The following is a 23,201-nucleotide window of genomic DNA, read 5'->3' on the forward strand; positions in this document are numbered from 1 at the left end:
GCGATGCTACATCCTTTCCTGCTCGCTCTGCTCAGCGGTTCAGCGGACGTTTAGAACATTTTATGTTTCTTTAATATTGCAAGTTTCCCTATAAGTATTGTTAGCCTAGAGAGGGTCTAAGGCCACTTCTTCCCAAACCTGCGTTGGTGAGGATCGATGCTGTGAGGACGGCGACTCGGGAGACTTCTACTGAGAGACCTGTCCTGACCCATTTATGACATTTAGCTAGAATAGGTAATTATGAGAATAATGATTTTGCTTTGATTGACTTTCTTTGACTAATTTTAGATAAAAGTACCGTTGTTAAAATACAGTGTTGGTGGTTATTTCTTGTTGTTTATTGAGTACTCTATTTTGATTATTGTTGTTTAGATCATGATTCAGGATAATATCAAACTGGTCTTATCGACCTCAGTGTAGATATAGGGTGTTTAGGAGTTTTCTTTCCACAGGTTCTATGCTGATAGAGTAATCGAGCGTATGTTAGTGAAATGGGCCCAAGCGTATGATGTGTGTATGTGCGTGTATCTGTGAAATTACTCTATCCGTGGAAGTAGGGAGAATTTGTATACCCTTATCTGCACCATCCGCAGAAGGCACAAATAGAACATGAGTGCAGTCAATTGCCCCCAACACATGCGGAAAGCCAGCAAGAACATAGAAGCCTTACTTGTTGTCAAGTTGTTCTTAAGTGTGGGGTATGCATGCTGCGTCAGGCTGATGATGGCATCCAAGGCAGTTGGGAGGACCTTTGAGAAGGCTGACTGTGGGTCTACAACCACTCTGGCAGTGGTTGGTTGGAAGGTACCAGAGGCCAACATGTTCAGCACTGCAAGTAGCTTTGTCTGCGGAGGGATGTTCATGCAGCGCTGTGATGGTGCCTGCAGCCTTGGCGCTAGCTGGGTGAGTATGCGTAGGATGGAGGATGGAGGTCCTTTTTAGCCTGTCACATCCTCTGGCCGGAGGTCTATCAGGGTGATGCGTTGGCGGTAGACCCGCTCCTTTCTTTGGCGCTGCCTTTGTGGTGGTACTGGTGGGGGTCTTCTTGGAGCTCCAAGCTGCAAGAGTACCTCCATGGTCTCATTAGGTAAGCAAAAGAGAGTCTGGGTTAGTCTCCCTTATGTACAGGTGTTTTTGCACGAAATTTATCATTTCTTTGTAAAGCCTGTTTGTTCTTAAACAACGTCATATCTCTGAGTCAATTCAGATAAATTCTCATGAGACAATCTTGAACTCCTCGTGACATCTTTACTCATGAATAATAGTTCATTCTGTTGGTAAGTATCTATTAATTAAGCTCCAAACTCCTAGTTATGATTTCATCTAATTCAGTTTTCAATTTGACCACATTTATTTGATCCACTTACACAGCAGATTTTATCGTTCCCAGACCTGCTTCTGCACTTCTATTCCCATTTGAATCATTATTGCTATGTTCCTTCAACCATTGCTCTAAATTCTGAACATCAAATAAGTGTTTAATCTCAGAGGCTCCCTTATGTCCAGTGCTATCTTGGGATGTAGTATTTCGCGCATTTTGAAGAGTTTCCCATACGGGGGAATCACTGGTGTAACGAAAGTTGAGGGGGTCCCGCTTCAAGGAACATGAAGGGGCCCCCACTCTGTATTTAATATGGAGCTCTAAGGCCTGAGTACCGTGCTGAGTGGGCCCCCTGCAGCTTGGGGGCCCTTTCACCACGGGGGCTGCGGGGGCCTGTGTTACGCCAGTGGGGGGAATCAATACCTGCTAGTCCAGGAAAAGATCGTATGAGTCTAAACCCATTCTGTAATACAGAAGGATCTGCACTTATACATGGCGAGCTTGCATTCATTGGAACTAACTGGACAAACTGTATTTTCAGATTGTTTGCTCTCCGTTTTTTATCGCTTCTGTAGGAGTGGGCACCTTCTGACTCTCATTTCCTGCAGGACTAGAGTCGTGTATTGGGACTATAGGCCCAATGGTAACCGGTACCATAAGAGCATCTGGCAGCATTGAAACCAAATTAGTGCTACTATTTCCCGAAGCTACAGTTTGTGTCACACCACTTAATATGACCTCTACAACACCCGGAGTAGAAGCAACCAGAGCCGAAGCACTTCCAAAACTGCCAGTAAAACTCACATTTCCTCCACTTTCCATTTGTGTCTGATTATATGGAGGAAGACATTCAGCTAACAATCCATACAAAAGGCTGTCACTTGTGTGACTATCACTGTCTGCATCTCTCTCAGCCTCATTTTCCTTGATTGTTATGACCGGGTATAATCTCGCTCCCTCAATCATATTTACTCTCCATCTCTTTTGTTGTTTATCCGATCTCACATCTGCAAATGCACTCATTGCTTTCTTCATCTTCCCTTGGTACCTGCCTCTTTGCTTTACATGCGCTGCACTTTCAAACTGTGTAGATCTAGACAATGTTTTAATTGCAAACAATATCCCCCGTCAAATGATTAATTATTCTCAAATTGAAAGTACCGTAGTGGGGAAACATCAATGCACCTTCTTTCTCTGTGATCTTGTGCCAATTCTTAAGCCATTAATTGTATTGAGCCCTACTTTTGTCGCTGGTGTGTTCTCTGGTGGCACTTCCTCGACAATTCTAGTAGGCACACCTACATCTCCTAGTATCATATCCCTTATTGCTGTAAAACATCTAATTTTTCAACAATTTCAATTCAATTCAAATTAAACAATTTTCATGTTCCGCTGCAATACAATTACCAATAACAACTCAGTATCCAAGTGATCATTTCAACCAATCCCAGTGTGAAATTACAACAACAACCTATTCCAGGGCTGCACTCTCTGACATCAATCTCACTCCTTGCAGCAGTTCACTCTCCTTCACAATCTTTCTCACACTTTCTCTTTCATCTCTGTTTATACTAAAACATTAACTAACAATTGTATGCTCTGCTGAAAGAAACAATTGATCATCATTCACTCAATAAACACTCTCACAAATGAAACCTCGACCAGCGGGGAATCATTTAGATTAGTCCGGTCTCCTTCTGCGCAAAAGTTTTGACCAAAATAATTACAACTTCTCTTACATACATAAAAAAGTTCCCTATCTCAATTGGGCCATCAATGACGTCTCACGACAAACACCCCCCCCCCCCAAACCTTAGCAGACAATTACAACACAGTGTCTTCTGCACCTTTATTATATATCCTGAGATTTTAGGCCACGTCAGTCCTGATAACTTCAACTTAACACTACATTCACATGACTCTCACAACCTCTCTGCCAAACATTTCACAATCAATTCTGTACCGTAAGCTAAGCATACATTTCTCACACACACATCCCTACTAACACTCCTCTTTTGCCGAGGTAGCAACACACATCACTGGAACTCCGTCTATTCTCCATGTCTCGATCCTGGATTCCGAACTATGGACACTAAGTTTGAGATCCAGATTTTCTAGGTCAAGTTCTAAATCCCTTCACTTCACTAAATAACCATCCGATAGTGGTACCAGCTGTTAAAGTCTAGATCCATTTACAAAATTTCTTCAGAGGGGACAGGTCTTTCTGGAAGGGTGAAAGGGAAAATCACAAATTTGTATCTTAATACAGTGCAACCAACGTGGCCACACATTAATCCACTCTACTCTTTGATCTGAGTTTAGTAGGTTTTAATTATAAATTTAGAAACAAAGCGATGTAGCTCAATCTCAGCATAATCATACAGAAGTACAGAAAGATCAGAATATGTCCAAATCTCTTTCAGAGATGTATCCCATAGAGTACAAAGCAAATGACTAATTCTAAGATGATGACAGATGATCTGGAAGAAGAAATGAAGTTTAAACTGCATCAGAGGATTCCCTGTAATGAGCAAGGGCAAACCATATTTCCCTACACTACCCTAACAAGAGCAATCTTACTAAAACATTTGGGTACGCGCATTATCAGGAAATAAATAAATAAAGGTGTCAGCCGTCAGAGTCTTCAGTAGAAAGCGCTCTGACAATGACTGAAGTAGCATTAAGCTACCGATGCTGAAGTATAGATCTGTTCTCTGGGAAAACCTAAGATGGACTATCTCCCTCAGTAAGCAAAGCACATAATATCAACTGCAGTCAAATTGACACTCCCACCTGATTTCTTCTTTCGACAATTTCCATCACTTTGGCACAACTAGGGGGCATATTATCAAGCACGGCGTTAAAATTATCGCCGCTTTAGCGGCAGAAAACTGATGCTAAAGCGGTGATAATGGCCTTGATAATATGTTGGTGAGAATTCCAATAGAAGCCCATGTTGACACCAGAACATGGACTTCTATTGGAATTCTCAAGGGCATATTATCAAGCCCATTATCGCTGCTTTAGCGGCAGTTTTCTGCCGCTAAAGTGGCAATCATTTTAATGCCGTTTCTTGATAATATGCCCCTGATTACTTTTCGAACCCTTCCCACCTAGATAAGACACAGGGACATATTAGCAAGAACATCGTTAAAATTATCGCCGTTTTAGCGGCAGGAAACTGCAGCTAAAACGGCGATAATGAGCTTGCTAATATGCGTTATAGAATTCCAATAGATGCCCAGGTTAGATGTCCTGGACATCTAACCTGGGCTTCTATTGGAATTCTATAACGCATATTAGCAAGCCCATTATCGCCGTTTTAGCGGCAGTTTCCTGCCGCTAAAACGGCGATAATTTTAACGAGGTTCTTGCTAATATGCCACACAATCTCTTCTCGTCCTTGATCATTCCTCTTCTCTCCCTTGAGAACTCCTCTCCTCACTTGTTACTGAAATTTCCTTGCCCGACTCCTCCTTCTCAGGCTTTGCTATCTATTCAGACAAAACTCCTTTATTCTAACTAATGAGACTTATCCACACCTAAAGTAGAGACAAAATTAGACAAAACATTCCGCAACAAAGGCTAAACACAGACAATACAAGAGTACAACGTAAGCTTGCACTGAGAACGTTAAGCCAAGATGAAATAACACATGAAGTTAAGCAAACATACACATTAGGCTGCAGTTTAACTGTCGACTTTGGCTAGTGCATTGAATTACAAGCACGTGCCTATTTTTTACAAAAATAAATGCAGCTTCTTGCAAGCATGAATATAATGCAACAAACTACAAAAGTGACATTATTTTTATACCTACACATCATTAGTTTGGGTTATACATATGAATCTGTCAAATACTATTTGCACAGATCCTAGTTACATTTCTCACAATAAGACATTTCATGTTCATTTCTCACATCACATTAATGTGTAAATTGTCATATAACTTTATTAATCACGTTCTGAACATATTTCGAATGAAGTACTTTCAGTATGCAATACTCCACTCCCTTTAGTACATTAATTACAACAGAGTATATTTGAGTGCTAGCTATGCTTGAGTATGATGCACGCCTACAATATCTATGATGGGACCAAGATAACACTTCTCCAGGGCTCCCAAGGCCGGGGCAGCAGAGCCTGTAGCTCTCTGACAGGTTGAGCACCCGGCCCTGCCTTTATCTAAATATATTGGACAGGATTAAAGGACGGGGAAGGGCATTGAGGTGCATAGCAGACCGTCAGTGCTGCGGTTGCAACTTTGAACTTAGCCAGCTAAGTCAAAGCTCAGTAGTCTGTTTGTTTGGATGCCGTATGCCACCCACATGTGTAAGAAATCACTGCACTCCTCCACATTTGATGGCACAAAACAGGGCACCGGTGGAACAACGAAGGGTTATTTAATCATGAAGCTGCACCTGAGATTGTACCATTGACATGGAGGAGGAGTTGCAACTGTACACTGACCACTCAGGATTTGAGGCACACAGAGTGGGTGGACCCCGGCTGAGACATCATAGCAACGCGTGTAACAACTCTCCTGATCGGTTGTTTGTGCAAGCAAGGGCAGGGTGAACATCTGAAGCAAAGAGAATTACAGATTTTTTAAGCAAACACAATGTCACCCTTGATCTCCTAATGCACGGGAAATCTAAGAGGTTGCAAGGATATACAAAATTATTTAACATGCGTTTCTGCAAACCAAGATTCTTGGTACTTGGCTGGCCTGTGAAGAAAGGAATATCTTACAAGTATTTAGACACCATGAGGGATAGATAACAGAAAAAGAATTTAGTGAGTGTGGGGGTTAGACAGTGTCTCGAGGAGAGAGAGAGAGTGACCACATGAGAAGAATGGCAAAAGATCATGACATGGCAGATACCGAACAGTTCCGTTACACACAAATCAGGCATGCGCTTATGGCAGTGATCGCACCGGGCACACGACTGGCGGAGTCCTCACCATTGGAGGATAGACTCCTTACAGACCATCTCAACAAAAGAGCCATTTCTCAGACATATCGGAAAATCATAAATAATCAGCCGGACCCCCTAATAGTCCTTAAATCAAAGTGGGAGACAGAAATAGGAGACCTCGACGAAGCGAAGTGGCAGGAGGGCCTTTCGTCCCCCAGGGAGGTAGCGATACCATCAAAACTCAAACTGATACAGCTGAAAATACTGCATCGCACGTATTATACCCGAACTCTCCTATACAAACTCAAGCGGACAGACTCACCACTATGTCTTCGACAGTGCGGACAGGAGGGGACTCTTTTTCACACCCTATGGATGTGTCCCATAGTTGTCCAATACTGGAGGGCGGTAATGCGTACACTTTCTCAGGTAACAAAAATCACGACTCTCCCAGAGCCCAGGAGGTGTCTCCTTAACATATGAGAACCCACGGATCTTAACCGTGCGATGCAAACATGGGTCACAATAGGCATGATGATGGCGAAGCGAAATATAGCACAGAGATGGGGATCTAGACAGCCCCCTACCCTCCCCCAGTGGTGTAGAGACATAGATACCGCCATGATTGCTGAAAAGGCAGTATATGTTCACAGAGGATGCCCCAAAAAATGGACTCAGATATGGGGGGGATGGAACAAGTACCGAGGGGGTATCTGCGAACCCCCTAAGGAGAACTCAGACTCAGAACTTAGTGACTGAGGAAATTGGGGGAATGACTGGGAAAGGGGTGGGTCATGTTGCAGTTCTTGATAGAGCACTGATTTGGAGGAATGAAGTAAGATATGCATATATTGATGTAATGCTGTACCAAGTGTTGAATGAAGCTACAGGTACTTGTGGAATGATCCTCACTGTAAGCAATGCCAAAGATTGTTATGTATGTTACGAGAAAACAAATAAAAAGAGTTAAAAAAAAAAAAGAATGGCAAAAGATTACTTGGAATAGGGCAGTCAGAGGTGACTTCACCAGGGATTGAGCAGAGAGTACCTGATATTTTTTGGATGACACTAATGGGAACGAAGAAAAGAGTACAAGTTATGGGCAAGAACAGAACATACCTGAGAGCAATACTTTGGGATAATGGAGGATAGCTGGATAGGAGATGGATTAGGCAGGGAATACGTGAGGAGGAATGCAGTAGACTCCATGAGGGATAGGCACAAGAGAAAGTACCTGAGGGATACGGTGGACAGAGAGTGCCTGAGTGATGGAAGGAGAGACCTTAAGTGAAGAATATGATTTGAACTTCAATATTAGCCCTGGGACAGTGCTCAACATTTTTTAAATGGGGTAATTTCTGTCATTAACAAAATGGCCCAGTTGATCTGCTAAACTCATGATAAAGTGTCACTCATGTAATGTCACACATAAGCGTCTTGTAAACATGATAATGTTGCACATAAGTTGCACAAACACACAAAGGTGAAGGGAGGAATGCTTGCAACATGATTAACTACTAGGAATCCCTCAGTTTAGCATTCCAATCCCATGCTATCTCAGTTTGGAACCAGCTATATACAAATGAGGTCTGACCCTGCCCCTCTAAGGTCTACCCCAAACTGCCGGGCCAAGTTCTCCCGATAAGTGGAGCACTTGCAATTCAAGGCCGGTTTTGCTAAGATTGGGGCTCATCAGTCAAGTGTAGTTTGGTTCCAGTGGCACAGTGTGCACAGGACCCACATCTGGGCATATCCTTGGAGCCGTACATCAAACAAAAACAAAAAATTAAAAGGTAATGGGAGGAATGCTTGCAATAAGTCTAATCACTAGCAATTGTGTGTAGTAGCATCCCAACCCACGGTTCTATTGACCAGCATGCACCACTGGTTTTGACCCAACCACATGCAAATACATTTTGATCCTATTCCCAGAGGAACAGTCCAGCCCGAACTGACAGGCCTTGTCCTCCCTGAACATGAACACACGCAACCCAAGTCAGTCAGATGTAGCTTGGTTCCAGTGAGCATGGGACCCATGTCTGGCATACTCTTGCCACTTAGGGTGTTACATCAAAAGCACAAAATCTTAAGGGAGGAATGGCTACAATAAGTCTAACCACTGGCAATCGCTAGGGTGGCATTTCAACCCATCGTCCTTTTGCGCACTATGTCACTCAGGTTTTGACTGTGATCCAAAAGGAACAGTCCAGTACAAACACCAGGCCAGGTCCTCCCTGAATCAGAACACACAAAACCCAAGACTGGTTTTGCCCTGACTGAGGCTTATCAGTCGGGTATAGCTTGGTTCCAGTGGCACAGTGAGCACAGGGCCCAAGTCTGGGCCCACCTGAAACTTAGGGTGTTACATCAAACACACAAAAGGTGGCTGGATCCAAGCTGTATTGGCAGGGTGGGCAAAAGAAAGATGGTTGTAGTGCTAACCAGAGAAAGGCTTTTTGTATGTCAGGTTATATATATATATATATATATATAGAATGGCCGCCTTTCATCCTACCAGTGCTTCGGCTATTTTTGTGAATATTGCTGGCTGCAACTTAGCGGGATGCTTCGTTTCCGTGGTTCGCCGAGTCTGCCCTGTAGGGTCATGGGCTCCTGTTCACGAAGAGACGTTGGTGGTATTAATGACGGGAGACTGACCCGCTCCTAATCCAGGAATTTCCAAATAATCACTCGATGAATAAGGAGAGGAGCAAGGGAGACAAGAAGGATATTTTATCACTTCTTGCAACGATGAAAAGTGACATTTACAAAGGTACTGTTGCAACATGAATAATGCAGCAATTGATTCCGTGAGAGAAAGCACTTTGCCTGTTACCTCAACAATGCATTTTGGGACTTTGAGTATTTCACTAAGCTGCGGAGCAGTGTCTATGATTAAGGCTATCAAAGCTGAAACGTGTCAGACCAATGATTAAGTGTTGCCGCCCACATGCATAATAAATGGCCGCCTTTCATCCTACCAGTGCTTCGGCTATTTTTGTGAATATTTCTGTCTGCAACTTAGCGGGATGCTTCGTTTCCGTGGTTCGCCGAGGCTACCCTGTAGGGTTATGGGCTCCCGCTCACGAAGAGACGTTGGTGATATATATATATATATATATATATATATATATACACACACACCCACACTGAATTGACCAAGTGAATCACATCCCTCTTGTGCAGCACACTTCTAATTCATGAAGAAGGCAATGTAACTTCTTTCTCTCATTCTCCGTTCCCCGCTTCTACCACTGGTTCTCATGGTTTATAAATGTGGTCACTAATAGAGACTCTGAGAGATGTAAAACATTGCTTCCATTGGATCTTGCACACAAAGTTAGTACATATCCTGGTGGATAATTATGTACTCTTGCGGTGTTCTGTTGTGCAGAGAAGTTACCCATATTTAATGTATAAGGCTATATGTTCATAAAGGGGATGTGATATAATGTTTTCTTGTATGGAGTTTGGCAGTTTATCATGATGATGTGATGGGTGATGAGATATCATGTCTGAATTTCGGGGTGTCATGAATTGGTATGTTAGGTAAGTTACGGGGAAATGTGGTATAGAAAATACTTTCTCCGTGGAGAAAACCTTTGCTCCACACCCTCACAAATTTAGGGTTTGTAGCTCACTTTTCCCACACAGGCAGCAAGTTTACACTCTTGCTTAGGGGCATGAACATGAACAAATCTCACTAAATTGAGGGTGAGGATGTTTTTTGTAAAGGTTTGAGAATATCCATAAACTAGCAGGCGCTCATCAGCTTTCCAAGGCATCCCAGTCCAGTAAACAGATTTACTTCCACATCATTTTAGACTGCAGCATTGCTTGATTTGTTAAAAAATAGTTGCAGTGGCACAAATTAACCAGTGCACCTTAGTGATTTAATATTACAAGGGATTATGAGTCACTGCAGTGTAAATCAACATTTTGTGTATATAAATTGTGAATTTAAAATCTTTATGCAAGGCGTTTCCACACCTAAATCCAACTGAAGTGGGCAAATGACTATGTGAATCGAGTCTCTGTGGGTTCTAGTTCAAAGAATTCATATATCCTGCAAGTCACAGGTGTGAATCTTGGCAGCGTTGATTCAGTTGCTTCTCCTTCTGTGTTCAAAAGAGATCAATCAATAGAGATTTATCAGGCTAAAAAGATATCCGTAATTGCCAACATGTTCTTCGCATCACCGTGTAGACTTGCTAGTATTCATCGTGGAACGGATATTCAGGGTGATCAACGCACCTAGAAAACACAAAACAAATATTTACTTTCAGTTGTCATTCTCTGCTGCAAAATGTGTTAACTGCATATAATTAGGCAACTAGGATTGGATGAAGGACAGTCGATCCATAAGCCAGATGGGTGTAAATGAAGTACTGGATTTTTGACCAGCTGTAAACCTACACCACCCATCAGCAGATGTAAAACCCTGGCCTTGTGAACAACATTGAGAAATGACCCTACTTCTGACTAACTGTGTCTCTAGACCACCGATCCCCATAAACCTGTAATGTACCTGACTGAGTTACCCTGAAGTCCGTCTTCAGATGTACGCAGGAACGGCAGCCATCTTGCAAATCACAGCAACTCCAAGTCAATGGCTGCCATTAGAAAACACTATTGACAGGAGTGATGGACGTCCGCCCAGCACCCCACTTGGACATGCACAGAGCTGTATGCCCTCATTGACCAAAATGCACAATTTACCACAGACACCTCCGTAGCAGGGCTACCAAGTTTTAAGTTTGTGTGACATTTCCATGCTCTCAGTCTGCTAATAAATGACATTTCCTGGCCTTATCTGAGACACTTTGAGTGACACTTTACAGGAAATTCAAGCATTGACTTCCGACATAGGAATGCAATCTGCGTACAGCAGGATTTTACCCAAGCAGAATAACGATTACAAAGCTTGAGCCTGGAAACACGGTGTACAGATGAAAGGTGTGAGGCCGCCTGCTAATCCTCTGTAAATTCTTCAATGTAGCTTGGAGCCTTACTGGGGTTGTGCTGAATGGATGGAAGGTTGTGTGATGTTATGTTTTTCTAGCACTCAACACAAATTAAATGTCAGTAAATAAACCGCGCAGATATTTTAGAACAAATCAGAATTAAGAAAGCACAAATGAAGCACATTTTTTGTAATGCTGAAGTGCAGGGGAAACATATATTTTAATATGATCAAAACAAAATTAATACACTATGTGATGACATTTGCACACATTATCGTTTGTGCACAGTAAAACTGTATGTAAGTGCAAATATATTGGTCATTTCAATTGAAAATGTGTTGTCAGTAATGGCAGTGCGCTACCACATCATGTATACTCCACTGTACTCTGCATCACTTGACTCCACACCACTGCACTCTACTCTGCACCACTCAACAATATGTCACTCCACTCTACACCACTCCACACAGTCACTACACTCTACTCTTCCCCACTGCACTCTATGCAACTTCACTCTGCGCCTCTCTACTCTGCAGCCTTCTACTCTATGCCGAAGCACTGTACTCCACTCTACTTTACTATGCACTACTGCACTCTACACCACTCCACTCTCGGCCACTCTACACTGCAACATTGCACACTATGCTACTGCACTCAATGCCACTGCACTCTATCCCACTGCACTCTACACCAATGCACTTTATTCTGTCCCACTCCACTCCATGCTTGTGCACTTGATGCAAAGCCACTCTACGCCACTCTAATCTACTCTGCACCACTGCACTCTATGCTACTGTACTCTACCCTTCACCACTCCACTCTACCCCGCACCAGGCCACTCTGCATAACTTCACTCTACTCTCAAACATTCTGTTATGCACTATTCTACTCTGTGCCACTCCACTATAGACCACTGGAATCTATGCTGCAGGACTCCGCACAACTCTACTCTATGCCACTCAATGCTACTCTGCACATTCGCACATTCTACTCTATGCCACTGCACTTTACTATAACCACTACGCTCTATGAACATGCGCTCTGGGCCAACGCACTCTACACCACTCTTCTCAAAACCAATGCACTCTATGCCACTGCAATCTAAGTAAATCTACTCTGCACCACTGTTCTCTACTCCACTATACTCTATTCAACAGCACAATACTCTACAACACTCTACTTATGCCACTATACACCATTGTACTCTACGTCACTGCAGTCTATGCCACTCTATTCTACTCTGCATAACTGTACTTTATAACACTGCCTTCTACACCACTCTACTCTGCACCCTACGACACCCTACTCTGCAATACTGCACTCCACTTTGCAACACTCTACTGTCCGCTATGTTACTACACTCTTAGCCACTATACTCTACGCATATCTACTATACTCTGCACCACTCTACTCTATGCCAAAGCACTCTATCCCACTCTACTATGCACCACTGCACTTTTCGCCACTGCACGCTACACCACTACAGACTTAGGCTCTCCACTCTACACCACTCCACTCTACGCAACTCCACTCCACTACACTCTATGCCACTCCACGCTATGCCACTCCATGCTGCAGCACTGCACTCTATGCCACTGCACTCTACGCCAATGCACTCTACTCTGTACTGCTCCATGCCAGTACACTCTACACTACTGCTCTGACACTGCACTACACCCTGCACCACTTCATGGAACAGCACTTCACTCTACTCTGAAGCAATCTATTCTGCGCTACTGCACTCTGCGCCACTGCACTCTGCACCACTGCACTCTATGCTGCTCCACTCTACTTTACATCATTCTACAGTGCACCAATGAGCACTACACCACTCTACTCTAAACCATTGTACTCTCCGCCAATGCACTCTATTCCACTATAATCAACACCAATGTAATCAACACCACTGCACTCTATGTTGATCCACTCTACTTTGGAGTATTCTACTCTACACCACTTTACTCAACACCAATGCACTCTATGCCACTGCATGGTATGTCATTCTACAGCGTTGCACTCTATGCCACTCTGTTCTACTCTTCATTACTAAACTCTATGCCATTACTCTCTACACTATTCTACTCAATAACAATGCACTCTACATCACTACACTCTGTGACACTCCACTCCGCAAGACTGCACTCTTCACCACTCTACTCTGCACCACTGCACTCTATGCCACTACACTCTACTCTGCACCACTCAAATCTACACCACTCTACTGCACTCGACGCCAATGTACTCTATGCCACTACACTCCACTGCACTCTACGTCATGACACTCTACAATACTCTACACCACTGCAATCTGCCTTGCATCCCTCTACTCTATGCCACTTCAGTTAACTCTGAAATAATCTACTCTACACCACTGCACTCTATGCCATTGCACTCTATGCCACTCTGCTCCAGCTTGCACCACAGCACTCTGCATCCCTGTGCTCTATGCCACTGCACGCTACCCGGTGGTGCTCCACTCTTCTCTACACCACTATGAGCCACTGCACTATATGCCTCTCTGTGCCAATAAGCTCTACACCACTTTACTCAAAGGCAATGCCTTCTACCCTACCGCACTCCACACCGATAAACTCTGTACTTTATGACACTTCACTTTAGGCTAATGTATGACACTACATTCCACGATACTCCACTCGAAATGCTCTATTTCGTTAAACTCTACTCCACTATATGCTACTCTAACTCTACTCCACTCCACAACACTCTGCTCCACTCTATAGTGTTCTAGTCAACTCTCTCTATGCCACTCTATGCCACTTTACTCCACTCTAATCTATGACACACCACTCTACACCACTCCACTCTAAGACACTACTCCACCAATTTATGAAACTCTACAACACTCTACTCCACTCTGCTATTCCACTCTACTACATTTTAATTTTTATTTATTTAAGGAGGTTTATATAGCGCTGTCCGGACCCGGGGGTATCGGGGCGCTTTACAGCAGTTTTTTTGCAAGAGTCATATAATAGAGCCTGTTATCTTGTTATACATATTGGTTTGGAAGTCCAAATGTGCTGTGCAGTATTGAGGTAGTACGTAAGTCTTGAGATAGCCTCGATTAGTGCACGTTGTCTTGGGTTGAACCACAGCAGTTTTTCGCAAGAGTCATATAGTAGAGAAGTGTTATACATATAGGTTCGGAGGTCCAAGTGTGCTGTGCAGTTTTGAGGTAGTACGTGAGTCCTGAGATAACCTCAATTAGTGCACGCTGTCTTGGGTTGAACCACAGCAGTTTTTCGCAAGAGTCATATAGTAGAGCAGTGTTATACATATCGGTTCGGAGGTCCAAGTGTGCTGTGCAGTATTGAGGTAGTACGTGAGTCCTGAGATAACCTCGATTGGTGCACTTTGACTTGGGATGAACCTTTAACGGGGGGAGTAACAGGAGGAGGTTAGAAAGCAGTGTTATACATATAGGATAGGGAGGTCCAAGTGTGCTGTGCAGTATTGAGGTAGTACGTGTGACCTGAGATAACTTCGAATTAGTGCACTTTGTCTTGGGATGAACCCTTAGGGGGGAGGAACAGGAAGTGGTCAGAGAGCAGGTAGGAGGTAGGAAATTGTGATACAGTGTCAGGGGGCAACCGCGAGTAGGGATTTGTGTTGAGGCGGCGTCTATCCCTTCGGGAGGGAGCGGTTGAGAAAAAGGACTTTTAGTTGTTTTTGGAATTTTGTGAAGGACGAGATGGTTCTGATATCTGCTGGGATTGAGTTCCAGATTTTGGGTGCCTTTCCGGCGAAGGATCGTGCAGCGGTTTTTTGTTTGTGTGTTTCATAGGGATGAGAAGTAGGGTATTTGAGCTCCTGAGGTTTCTAGTCTGACCTGCTCTCTTGAGTTTGGCAGCCAGGTAGTCGGGTTTTCCTGTGTGTAGGGCTTTGTGCGTGAAGCAGGCAGTTCTGAAGCTGGCACGCAGTTCGACTGGGAGCCATTTTAGTTCTCTGAGTGCTGGTGAAATGTGATTGTATTTCGTAATTCCAGTGACGATTCTGGCTGCTGCTTTGAGTGTTGTTTTGAGGAGAGCTAGATGGGATTTTGTTGTACCAGTGAGGGTTGCATTCCCATAGCCAAGTCCACATAGTACCAGTGATTGGGTGGCTTGTTTGAGATCTTTGCTAGGGACAAATGGTTTAATTTTGTTGAGTAGCTTCAGATTGAGGAAGGCACTCTTGGCGGAGTTTTTTGATGTGTTTGGCCATGACGTGTTTTGGGTCTAGGGTGATTCCTAGTGATTTTACGGAGTTTGCCAGAGTGAGCTTCCCGTTGGGAGCATCCATCACTTTTAGCCATTCTGCAATTTGAGGGTTCTCTTCTTTGTTGGAGATGAGGAGGATCTCGGTTTTGTCTTGATTGAGTTTTAGGTGATTTAGAGACAGCCAATGTTGGATTTCTTTTAGAGTGTCATTTAGTCTGTGGATGTCATCTAAGGAGGAGGTTTCTAGATAGATCTGGGAGTCATCCGCATATAGGTGGAAAGGGATGTTGGCATTTTAAAAAATGGTGGTGAGGGGTTCCACGTATATGTTGATCAGTTGTGGTGAGAGCACTGAGCCTTGAGGGACGCCTCTGCTGACGGGGTGTAGATCGGAGGTAAAGTTTTTGATTTTTATCCTTTGTGAGCGGCTGTGTAAGAAGGAGGAAAACCAGCGTAGAACCACCTCATCAGCACCAACCCTTTCTTGTAGAGCCTTGATGAGTAGTTGGTGATCGACCGTATAAAAGGCTGCCGATAGGTCCAGGAGAATGAGTAGGCAGCATTGATCGGTATCGAGAGATTTGTGGATATCGTCTGTGATGTTGAGGATCGCGGTCTCGGTGCTATAGCCTTTTCTGAACCCTGATTGGTGGGGGTCCAGAAGGTTGATGTTGTCCATGTGCTGAGTCAGTTGCAAGAAGACACATTTTTTGAGGATTTTGGATCGGAGGGGGAGATTGGAGGTCTGATGTTATTCAGGTTATTGGAGTCAATGCCTGTTTTTTTTAGTAGTAGCGTGACTTGTCCAACTTTGAGGCATTCAGGTATGATGCCGGTTTCTAGGGAGCTGTTTATGATTCTGCACCAGAAAGGGGCTATGGCGAGTTTCAGATTTTTGGTCAGTTGGGTGGGTATAGGGTCAAGGACGTGGGAGGCAGGTTTGGAGGTGGAAATCAGCTTGAGGATCTGGGCTTCCAAGATGAGGTTGAAGTACTTCCATGTTTTCATGGGATGCATGTACGTGCTGTCTTTTGTCACTGGGGGCAAGCTTTTGCAGGCGGGTTGGCTTTGATGTCTAGTGAGAGCTAAGTTGTCTCCTTTCATTATTAATGTCCGTGTTGAACCAGGATCTAGATGGGATGTTCCTGTTTTTTTCCGTTTCAGTGGGGCTACTTGATCTAGAATGGATGTCAAGGTTGTGTTGTAATGGGCAGTGAGTTCAGTGATGGATAGATCGTCCGCGGAGGAGATGAGGAGAGAGTTAACCCTTTCTTCAAGGTCATTCATGTTGATCTGAGTGAGGTTTCTGGTCCATTTGGGAGGGTCTTGGGTGGGGGCTTGGGGAGTGATCAGTTGAGTGAGGTGGAAGAGGATTAAGAGGTGATCTGACCAATCCATGGGCAGGGAGTAGTTTATTGTGATTGTGTCGCGTTTGGCGATAATGGCATCTAGGATTGCTCCTTTGTTGTGAGTTTCCTCTATGCAGTGTTGGGTAAGGTTGTTGCTGTGTAGCAGCTCGTTCAGGTTCTGGATTGGCAGGTTGTTTTCTTTATTCCAGTGTAGGTTGAGGTCGCCCAGAATGAAATTGTTCGCATCTCGGAGAGAGCAGTGGGCAATTAGGTCAGACAGGTGTTCAGTGAATGTGGTGTTGTTACCTGGGGCGTGGTAGATAAGGTGACAGATTAGTGTTTTGTTGTTGCTAGTGTTAATGTTGATGGTTAGGCATTCAAAGGTGTTGTAGTTAAAGGAGTCTGTTTCAGTCACGGAAAAAGTGTTTTTGTGGATGATTGCTATGCCTCCTCCTCTTTGTTCTTTTCTATCTTTGTTGGTGATTGTAAAGCCTGGGGGGACAAGAGTGTCCAGAAAGGGTAGGGAGGAATCATTAGGCAGGTTTCAGTGAGGAATGCTATGTCTATGTTGTGAGTGGGTGTGTGTGAGTGGGTGTGTTGACCGTGTGGGTTCTGGGCGGGGCCGTGAGTGCAAAGTGGTGGGGGTCATGTTGAGATGTCGGTGTTTTGTTGCTTGCGGGTCTGGGGAGGTGGTTGGGAGTCAGAGATTGCGTGCTGAAGTCGTGCGAGGTGGGTTGAGGGGGGTGGAGGACAGATGGCGGGTGGCGGTGAATACTGGGGGGGTGGAAGTCATGGGGTTTTGTTCTCTCTAGTAGTGGTGAGGGTGAGGTCACGTGGCAGAGGGCAGTACACTAATTCACACCCCTCCACTCTTCAACAATCTACTACGCTCTATGCAACCTTCTATGCCATTCCACTCTGCTCCACACCACTCCACTCTACAACACTCTACTCTCTCCATGACACTCCACAACACTATGCCATTTCACGCCATTCCACTCCACAACACTCCACTCCACTCTACTCTACAACACTTCACTTTACGACACACCACTCCATTTTACAGAACTAACATTTAGCCATGCTGAACAGCAGCCAGGCTGGTGTACAACATGGCTAAAACGTATTGGCAAAGCCAATAGCTCTTGCATAGGCTAGACCTATTGTCTTTGCCAGTGCTTGTTTTATGAGTCACTCGTACATGGTCTGTGACAAAAAGGAGAGTTTTTGCTTCAATAATCAGTTTTTACTCATCTAGCCTCATGACTTTGGATCTGGAAATGCTGGTTACCGGCCCAAAGACGCCTTTATGCCCTCCTCCCGGAAATATGTAATAGTGCTGCCTCTGATGAAGAATACAGCTGCAGAGCGCCATTTTGGTGGTTTTTAGGCCTATTTCCATCTTTCCCGTGCAAGTAAAATCTTGGAAAAGCTATAAATAAGCAACCATCAAGCGCTCTTGAAGCACACTCACTCCTGGATGGCTCACAGTTGGGTTTTTGGCAACAGTACAGAACAGAGACTGCTCCTCTAGCAGTGTTAGGACAGTTTTGTGCCACTCTAGACAACTGAAGTCATGCTCCCTTGGTGCTGTTGGATCCCTCAGCAACATTCAATACCATGTCACACTCCATTCCATTGTAGCAGCTGGCCAAGTAGGGTATTTGTAACTCGGCACCAAGGATACACCCATTTCTCTAAGAAAGTCAGCCTGGGCCTTTATAAATCCACCTCTTCCCACTTAAACAGGGAGGGCCCGATTCACAGAAGTAACTTAAGACAGAATCTTAAACTTACTACCATTTTGGTATTCACAGAAGGCACTTACTCATTTTGGTATTCACAGAATTTAGGAGTCCTAACTTTCGGACTCCTAAATGCCTTCTGTGAATACCGAAAGTCTTAAAGTTAGTATTTTTCTCAGTTTAGTATTAGTATAGTTAGGACTCCTGACCTTAGGACTCCTAAATGCCTTCTGTGAATACCGATAGTCTTAAAATTAAGATTTTTCTCAATTTAGTAGTAGTAAAGTTAGGACTCCTAACTTTAGGACTCCTAAATGCCTTCTGTGAATACCGAAAGCCTTAAAATTAGGATTTTTCTCAGTTTAGTAGTAGTATAGTTAGGACTCCTAACTTTAGGACTCCTAAATGCCTTCTGTGAGTACCGAAAGCCTTAAAATTAGTATTTTTCTCAATTTAGTAGTAGTAAAGCTAGGACTCCTAACTTTAGGACTCCTAAATTCCTTCTGTGAATACTGAAAGCCTTAAAATTAGGATTTTTCTCAGTTTAGTAGTAGTAAAGTTAGGAGTCCTTACTTTAGGACTCCTAAACTGAGAAAAATCCTAATTTTAAGACTTTCGGTATTCACAGAAGGCATTTAGGAGTCCTGAAGTTAGGACTCCTAACTTCTGTGAATATCGAAATGAGTAAGTGTCTTCTGTGAATACCAAAATGAGTAAGTGCCTTCTGTGAATACGAAAATGGTAGTAAGTTTAGGATTTTGTCTTAAGTTAGTTCTGTGAATCGGGCCCGTTGTTTCTCAGGGCCCAAATTGTACAATCCTTAAATCTACTTTCTGTTCAGTCACCCACATGACATACCCTGGCCCTCCATCCATAAGTGAGTGCTTTGTAAGACTATTCTACTCACTGGGCCAATACCTGAAGAGGTCCTAAATACTTTCAAAGGCTAGTACAGATGTACAGTCCAGAGAGAGCTTTAAGGTCGACGGAAAATAAGTTCCTTACTGTACCCAGGTTTCCGCATGCCCGGATGTGAGGGAGTTCTTCTTCATGGCTGTCAACCACTGGACCTTCTCACAGCTGGTCTGCGTATGACACCTACTGTTCTGATGTTCCAAAGAAAATGGAAACCCTTGATTTTTAATATTCCACTTTTTAGCTTGCATTGTCTCTAGCACTGGAACGCCCCTTGCGACAGTTTTTATTCATTCATGGCAAGCAAATTACTGCTTTATAGTTGTATGACTGTTTGAGAACATCCAGGCCGAACCCTGCTCAAACTGGACTTTGGTCGGCTGGCACTGTGACATTTGCCTACTGACAGGCTCAAAAGAACAATAGGACGACTTGGCATCCATGGTGCTTGTACAAAAATGGATGCACCCATTTTTGCACTAACCGTAATTTAGAGCTGAGTGCACATTACTATTGCCTGGGTTTTTTATTTTGGTGTTAGCAAAATCATGTTACTGGTGAAAAAAGTGAACACAAAGTGAATAAACTTTGCTGCCAATACGAGTATATATATGGTTTGAGGTGCAATTCTTCCAGTTTAAATCTGGAGCAACAACTCAGTCCAAATACCATGGAATCGGTAATTGTGTTTGCTAATACGGAACGTAGTCAATGGATGAATTGCGATTGAGTGTTAGGAACTCCGGATTTGGGCTCTCATCTTGGAGGGCCTTAGGTGGATGCTTGTCATGTTTCCTACCAATGGACTTGCTGCAGAGCAAAAGAGGAGCAACTCTGGATGGGGCCCTCTTCCCAGGTACTCGACGGTGGTTCCTCTCGGTGGACCTCTGGTGCATTTACGCATTCATTATTTTGAACTTGTGGGACTCAATAAGTTGCATATTTTTTGCTATGCCTTCTTTGTTGTGGTCTACTGCAGGAGTAATTGTTAAAGTACCAGCCCAGATGAAACATTATCAATAATCAAAGGTATTTCATGGGACGAATTTCACATTTTTTGGAAGACTATCCACTGACATTCATTATTTTGATGCAGTATTTCCTAATTAGTTAAGAACAATCCACTCATCATAACATATGTCCATTTGATTGAAACATTAACTATTTGTCCCCCAAAAATTGCTTACACGTCCAAACAATCATAGCGCATGTTTCTGTTGAGGCCATCAATAATTTTCATGTCTTCAGGAGACAAATTGAAGTCGAACACCTGCAATTTAAAAAATAATGAATTTTCGGTGAATACATTTGGAAGAGAACTACTGAATTTTGAAACATATGGAGAAAATCAGCACTTCAGTGAATGAGTGAAAACTTTAGCTGAAAACATTTCTTAGAGCGGTGAGGAGAAACTACCTCATGAAATAAGACCTATATGCTTGATACTTTAAGGCCAATAAGTGCACAGGTCTCTTAATGGTAATCGCTCATTTCATCAAATTCCTTAACATCGGTTGGTAAAAACAAAAACTGAAGTTGAGAAGCCATTCCTTCAATCTCTCTCAGATGGGAGGCGGAAAATTCTTGGGAGGATACAGAAGGGTTTATGGGAGCAAAATCTAGGTGATACGTTTCAGAAGGATTAGTGTTTTTTAAGAGAGAGAGAGAAATAAGGAATTAAAACAGCATCATCACTTTTTTTTTTTTAACAACAAAGCCCAGCGAGCATGGAAGCATGTATAGATACAATAGACACTAGCAAGGCACCATATAACATCCCCAGTGAAGTCTGCAGAACAGCAGACCCTAAACCCCCTCCCCACACCCCAACCACGCACCATACATCATTTATACAATATTATACAAACGTAGTGTAATGTTGCTCCTTTACTTCTGCATGACACCATTATCCTGTATCGGGGAATTGCGCACAACCAACCTATCAACTGGGTCTCGGGAAGCCACTGACTCCAGAAGTGACAGGTCTATGACACGGTACGTGGCCCATCTGGCTCAGATCTTCTTATGTTTTTGCAGACATCCACGAGCCTGAAATACTGCTACTTCAGCGGACAGGCACCCATCCATTGCTTTCTCCCAGGTACCTATACTGGGTGGGAGTGTTGCCTTCCAGTGTTGTGCAATGTCGCGTTTAGCTAGTACAAGCCCTAGAAACAATAAATGCCTTTTATATCTGTTCCCCCTAATGTCCTCATTACTGTGTAGGAGTATCAATCAAGGGTCTGCAGGAATACACCATGCAAGCACCTGCCCCATGCAGGACTTTACACCCGACCAGAAGTATTGCAGGGCCACACAGGTCCACACCGTGTGGAGAAACTACCCCTCCTCTGAATTACATCAGAGGCAGACAGGGAACTGAATAGCCCATATCTTGTAAAGGCGTAAACGTGTAAAGTAAATCCTGTGAAGATATTTGAACTGGATCAGTCGATAGCGGGTGGAGACCGCAGAGTACCGGGGGCTAGCCAGTGCCTCTGCCGCCCACTCCTCATCTGTCAATGTGGGCACATCTGCTTCCCACGCCACCCGAGTCCGGTGTATAATGGTCATGGAGTGTGTGGTCAGTGTTTGATAGATTTGACGAATCTTGTGGGGAACTAGATCCCCCATGAGTAACCGGCCCTCCAACGGGTGGCAATCCGGGTGACTTGTGAGGCCCCTTATCAAAGGGGATATAGCCTGTCTGAGTTGCAAATATCTGTGAAATTGCATTTTATGGAGGCCGAAATCAGCCTGTAGCTGCTGAAAGGATTTGAATGCGGACCCCCGCATTACGTCTCCCAACAAAGAAATCTAAATGTCATCCCACCTGCCGAAACCCGCCAGAGCCAAAGAGGCATAGCACCGGTGAGTTTGTCCCACCATCCCATCTGTCGGACCGCTCGCCTCCAGATCTGAATGTCCGTCCTACATGCCGGAGGGAGTTCCGTCAAAGACGAGGAGCTATACAAAAAGTGGAGTAACGGGGTTTCGGCCATGAAGAGTCATTCCACAGCATAAGCTGGGTCCGACTGTGAACAGTACCACCAGTCATTTGTCACCAGGAGATGCGATGCCCGGTAATACTCCTGTATATCAGCCGCCACTATCCCCCCGCAATAGGTAGATTGGATACAGGTTGCAAGCGCCACTCGAACCACTCCACCCCCCCAGAGAAACCTATTGAGTAATGCATTAATTTGACGAAACCAGGACAGGGGATTGGAAAGGGGTAATTTTGCAGCCTATAGAGCAGGCGAGGTAAAAACACTATTTTAAAAATGGCCAATCTACCATATAACGAGAGAGGGAGTTGGGACCACACCGTAGTCTCATCCCAAACTGTAGGCAGTAACGGCGCGATATTCCGTGACCAAGCTTCGGTTGGGAACCGTGTAATAACATCATCACTTTTTAAATATTAGTAAGTTACCCCAATTTAGGTCTTGTAGTCCAGAAGGTGAGGTGCATGGTATTTAAAAGTGAGACATACACAATGCATAGATCGCCATCTGGTGTTGGGCCCGGATGTTTGCAGTTTGTTTTTGTTCTTGGACAGTCTTTGGAAGTCACGAGTTCGGTGACTCCTCCTTCGGTCCATACTGCGCATGGGCTTCGGCTCCATCCTCAGATTGTTTTTCGCCAGCAGGGAAAAGATGGAGCGTAGTGAATATAGTGAAGAAACCCATGTGTGTTGTATCTAAATAAGATAGGCTGGAACGGATACAGGTAGCCGGGGAGGTGGGTGGGCGTGTATAGATCTGC

General features: G+C 44.0%; 1 protein-coding gene across 5 annotated transcripts in view; it reads right to left on the minus strand.

Annotated features, from left to right (window-relative positions):
* Positions 1–10,079: 10,079 nt before the first annotated feature.
* The window catches only part of LOC146854158 (aldo-keto reductase family 1 member C1-like), a 204,494-nt gene continuing 191,372 nt past the window's right edge, over positions 10,080–23,201 (minus strand). For all 5 annotated transcript variants that reach the window (XM_085651938.1, XM_085651936.1, XM_085651935.1 and 2 more), the window contains 2 exons: positions 20,621–20,703; positions 10,080–10,494 (listed from right to left, as the gene is read on the minus strand). In XM_085651938.1, the coding sequence (XP_085508064.1) occupies positions 10,452–10,494; positions 20,621–20,703 (126 nt within the window). In that variant the 3' untranslated portion in view covers positions 10,080–10,451. The remainder of the gene's footprint in view (positions 10,495–20,620; positions 20,704–23,201) is intronic.

This window comes from Triturus cristatus, chromosome 4_1 (genome assembly GCF_964204655.1).
Source record: "Triturus cristatus chromosome 4_1, aTriCri1.1, whole genome shotgun sequence".
NCBI classification, from domain to species: domain Eukaryota; kingdom Metazoa; phylum Chordata; class Amphibia; order Caudata; family Salamandridae; genus Triturus; species Triturus cristatus.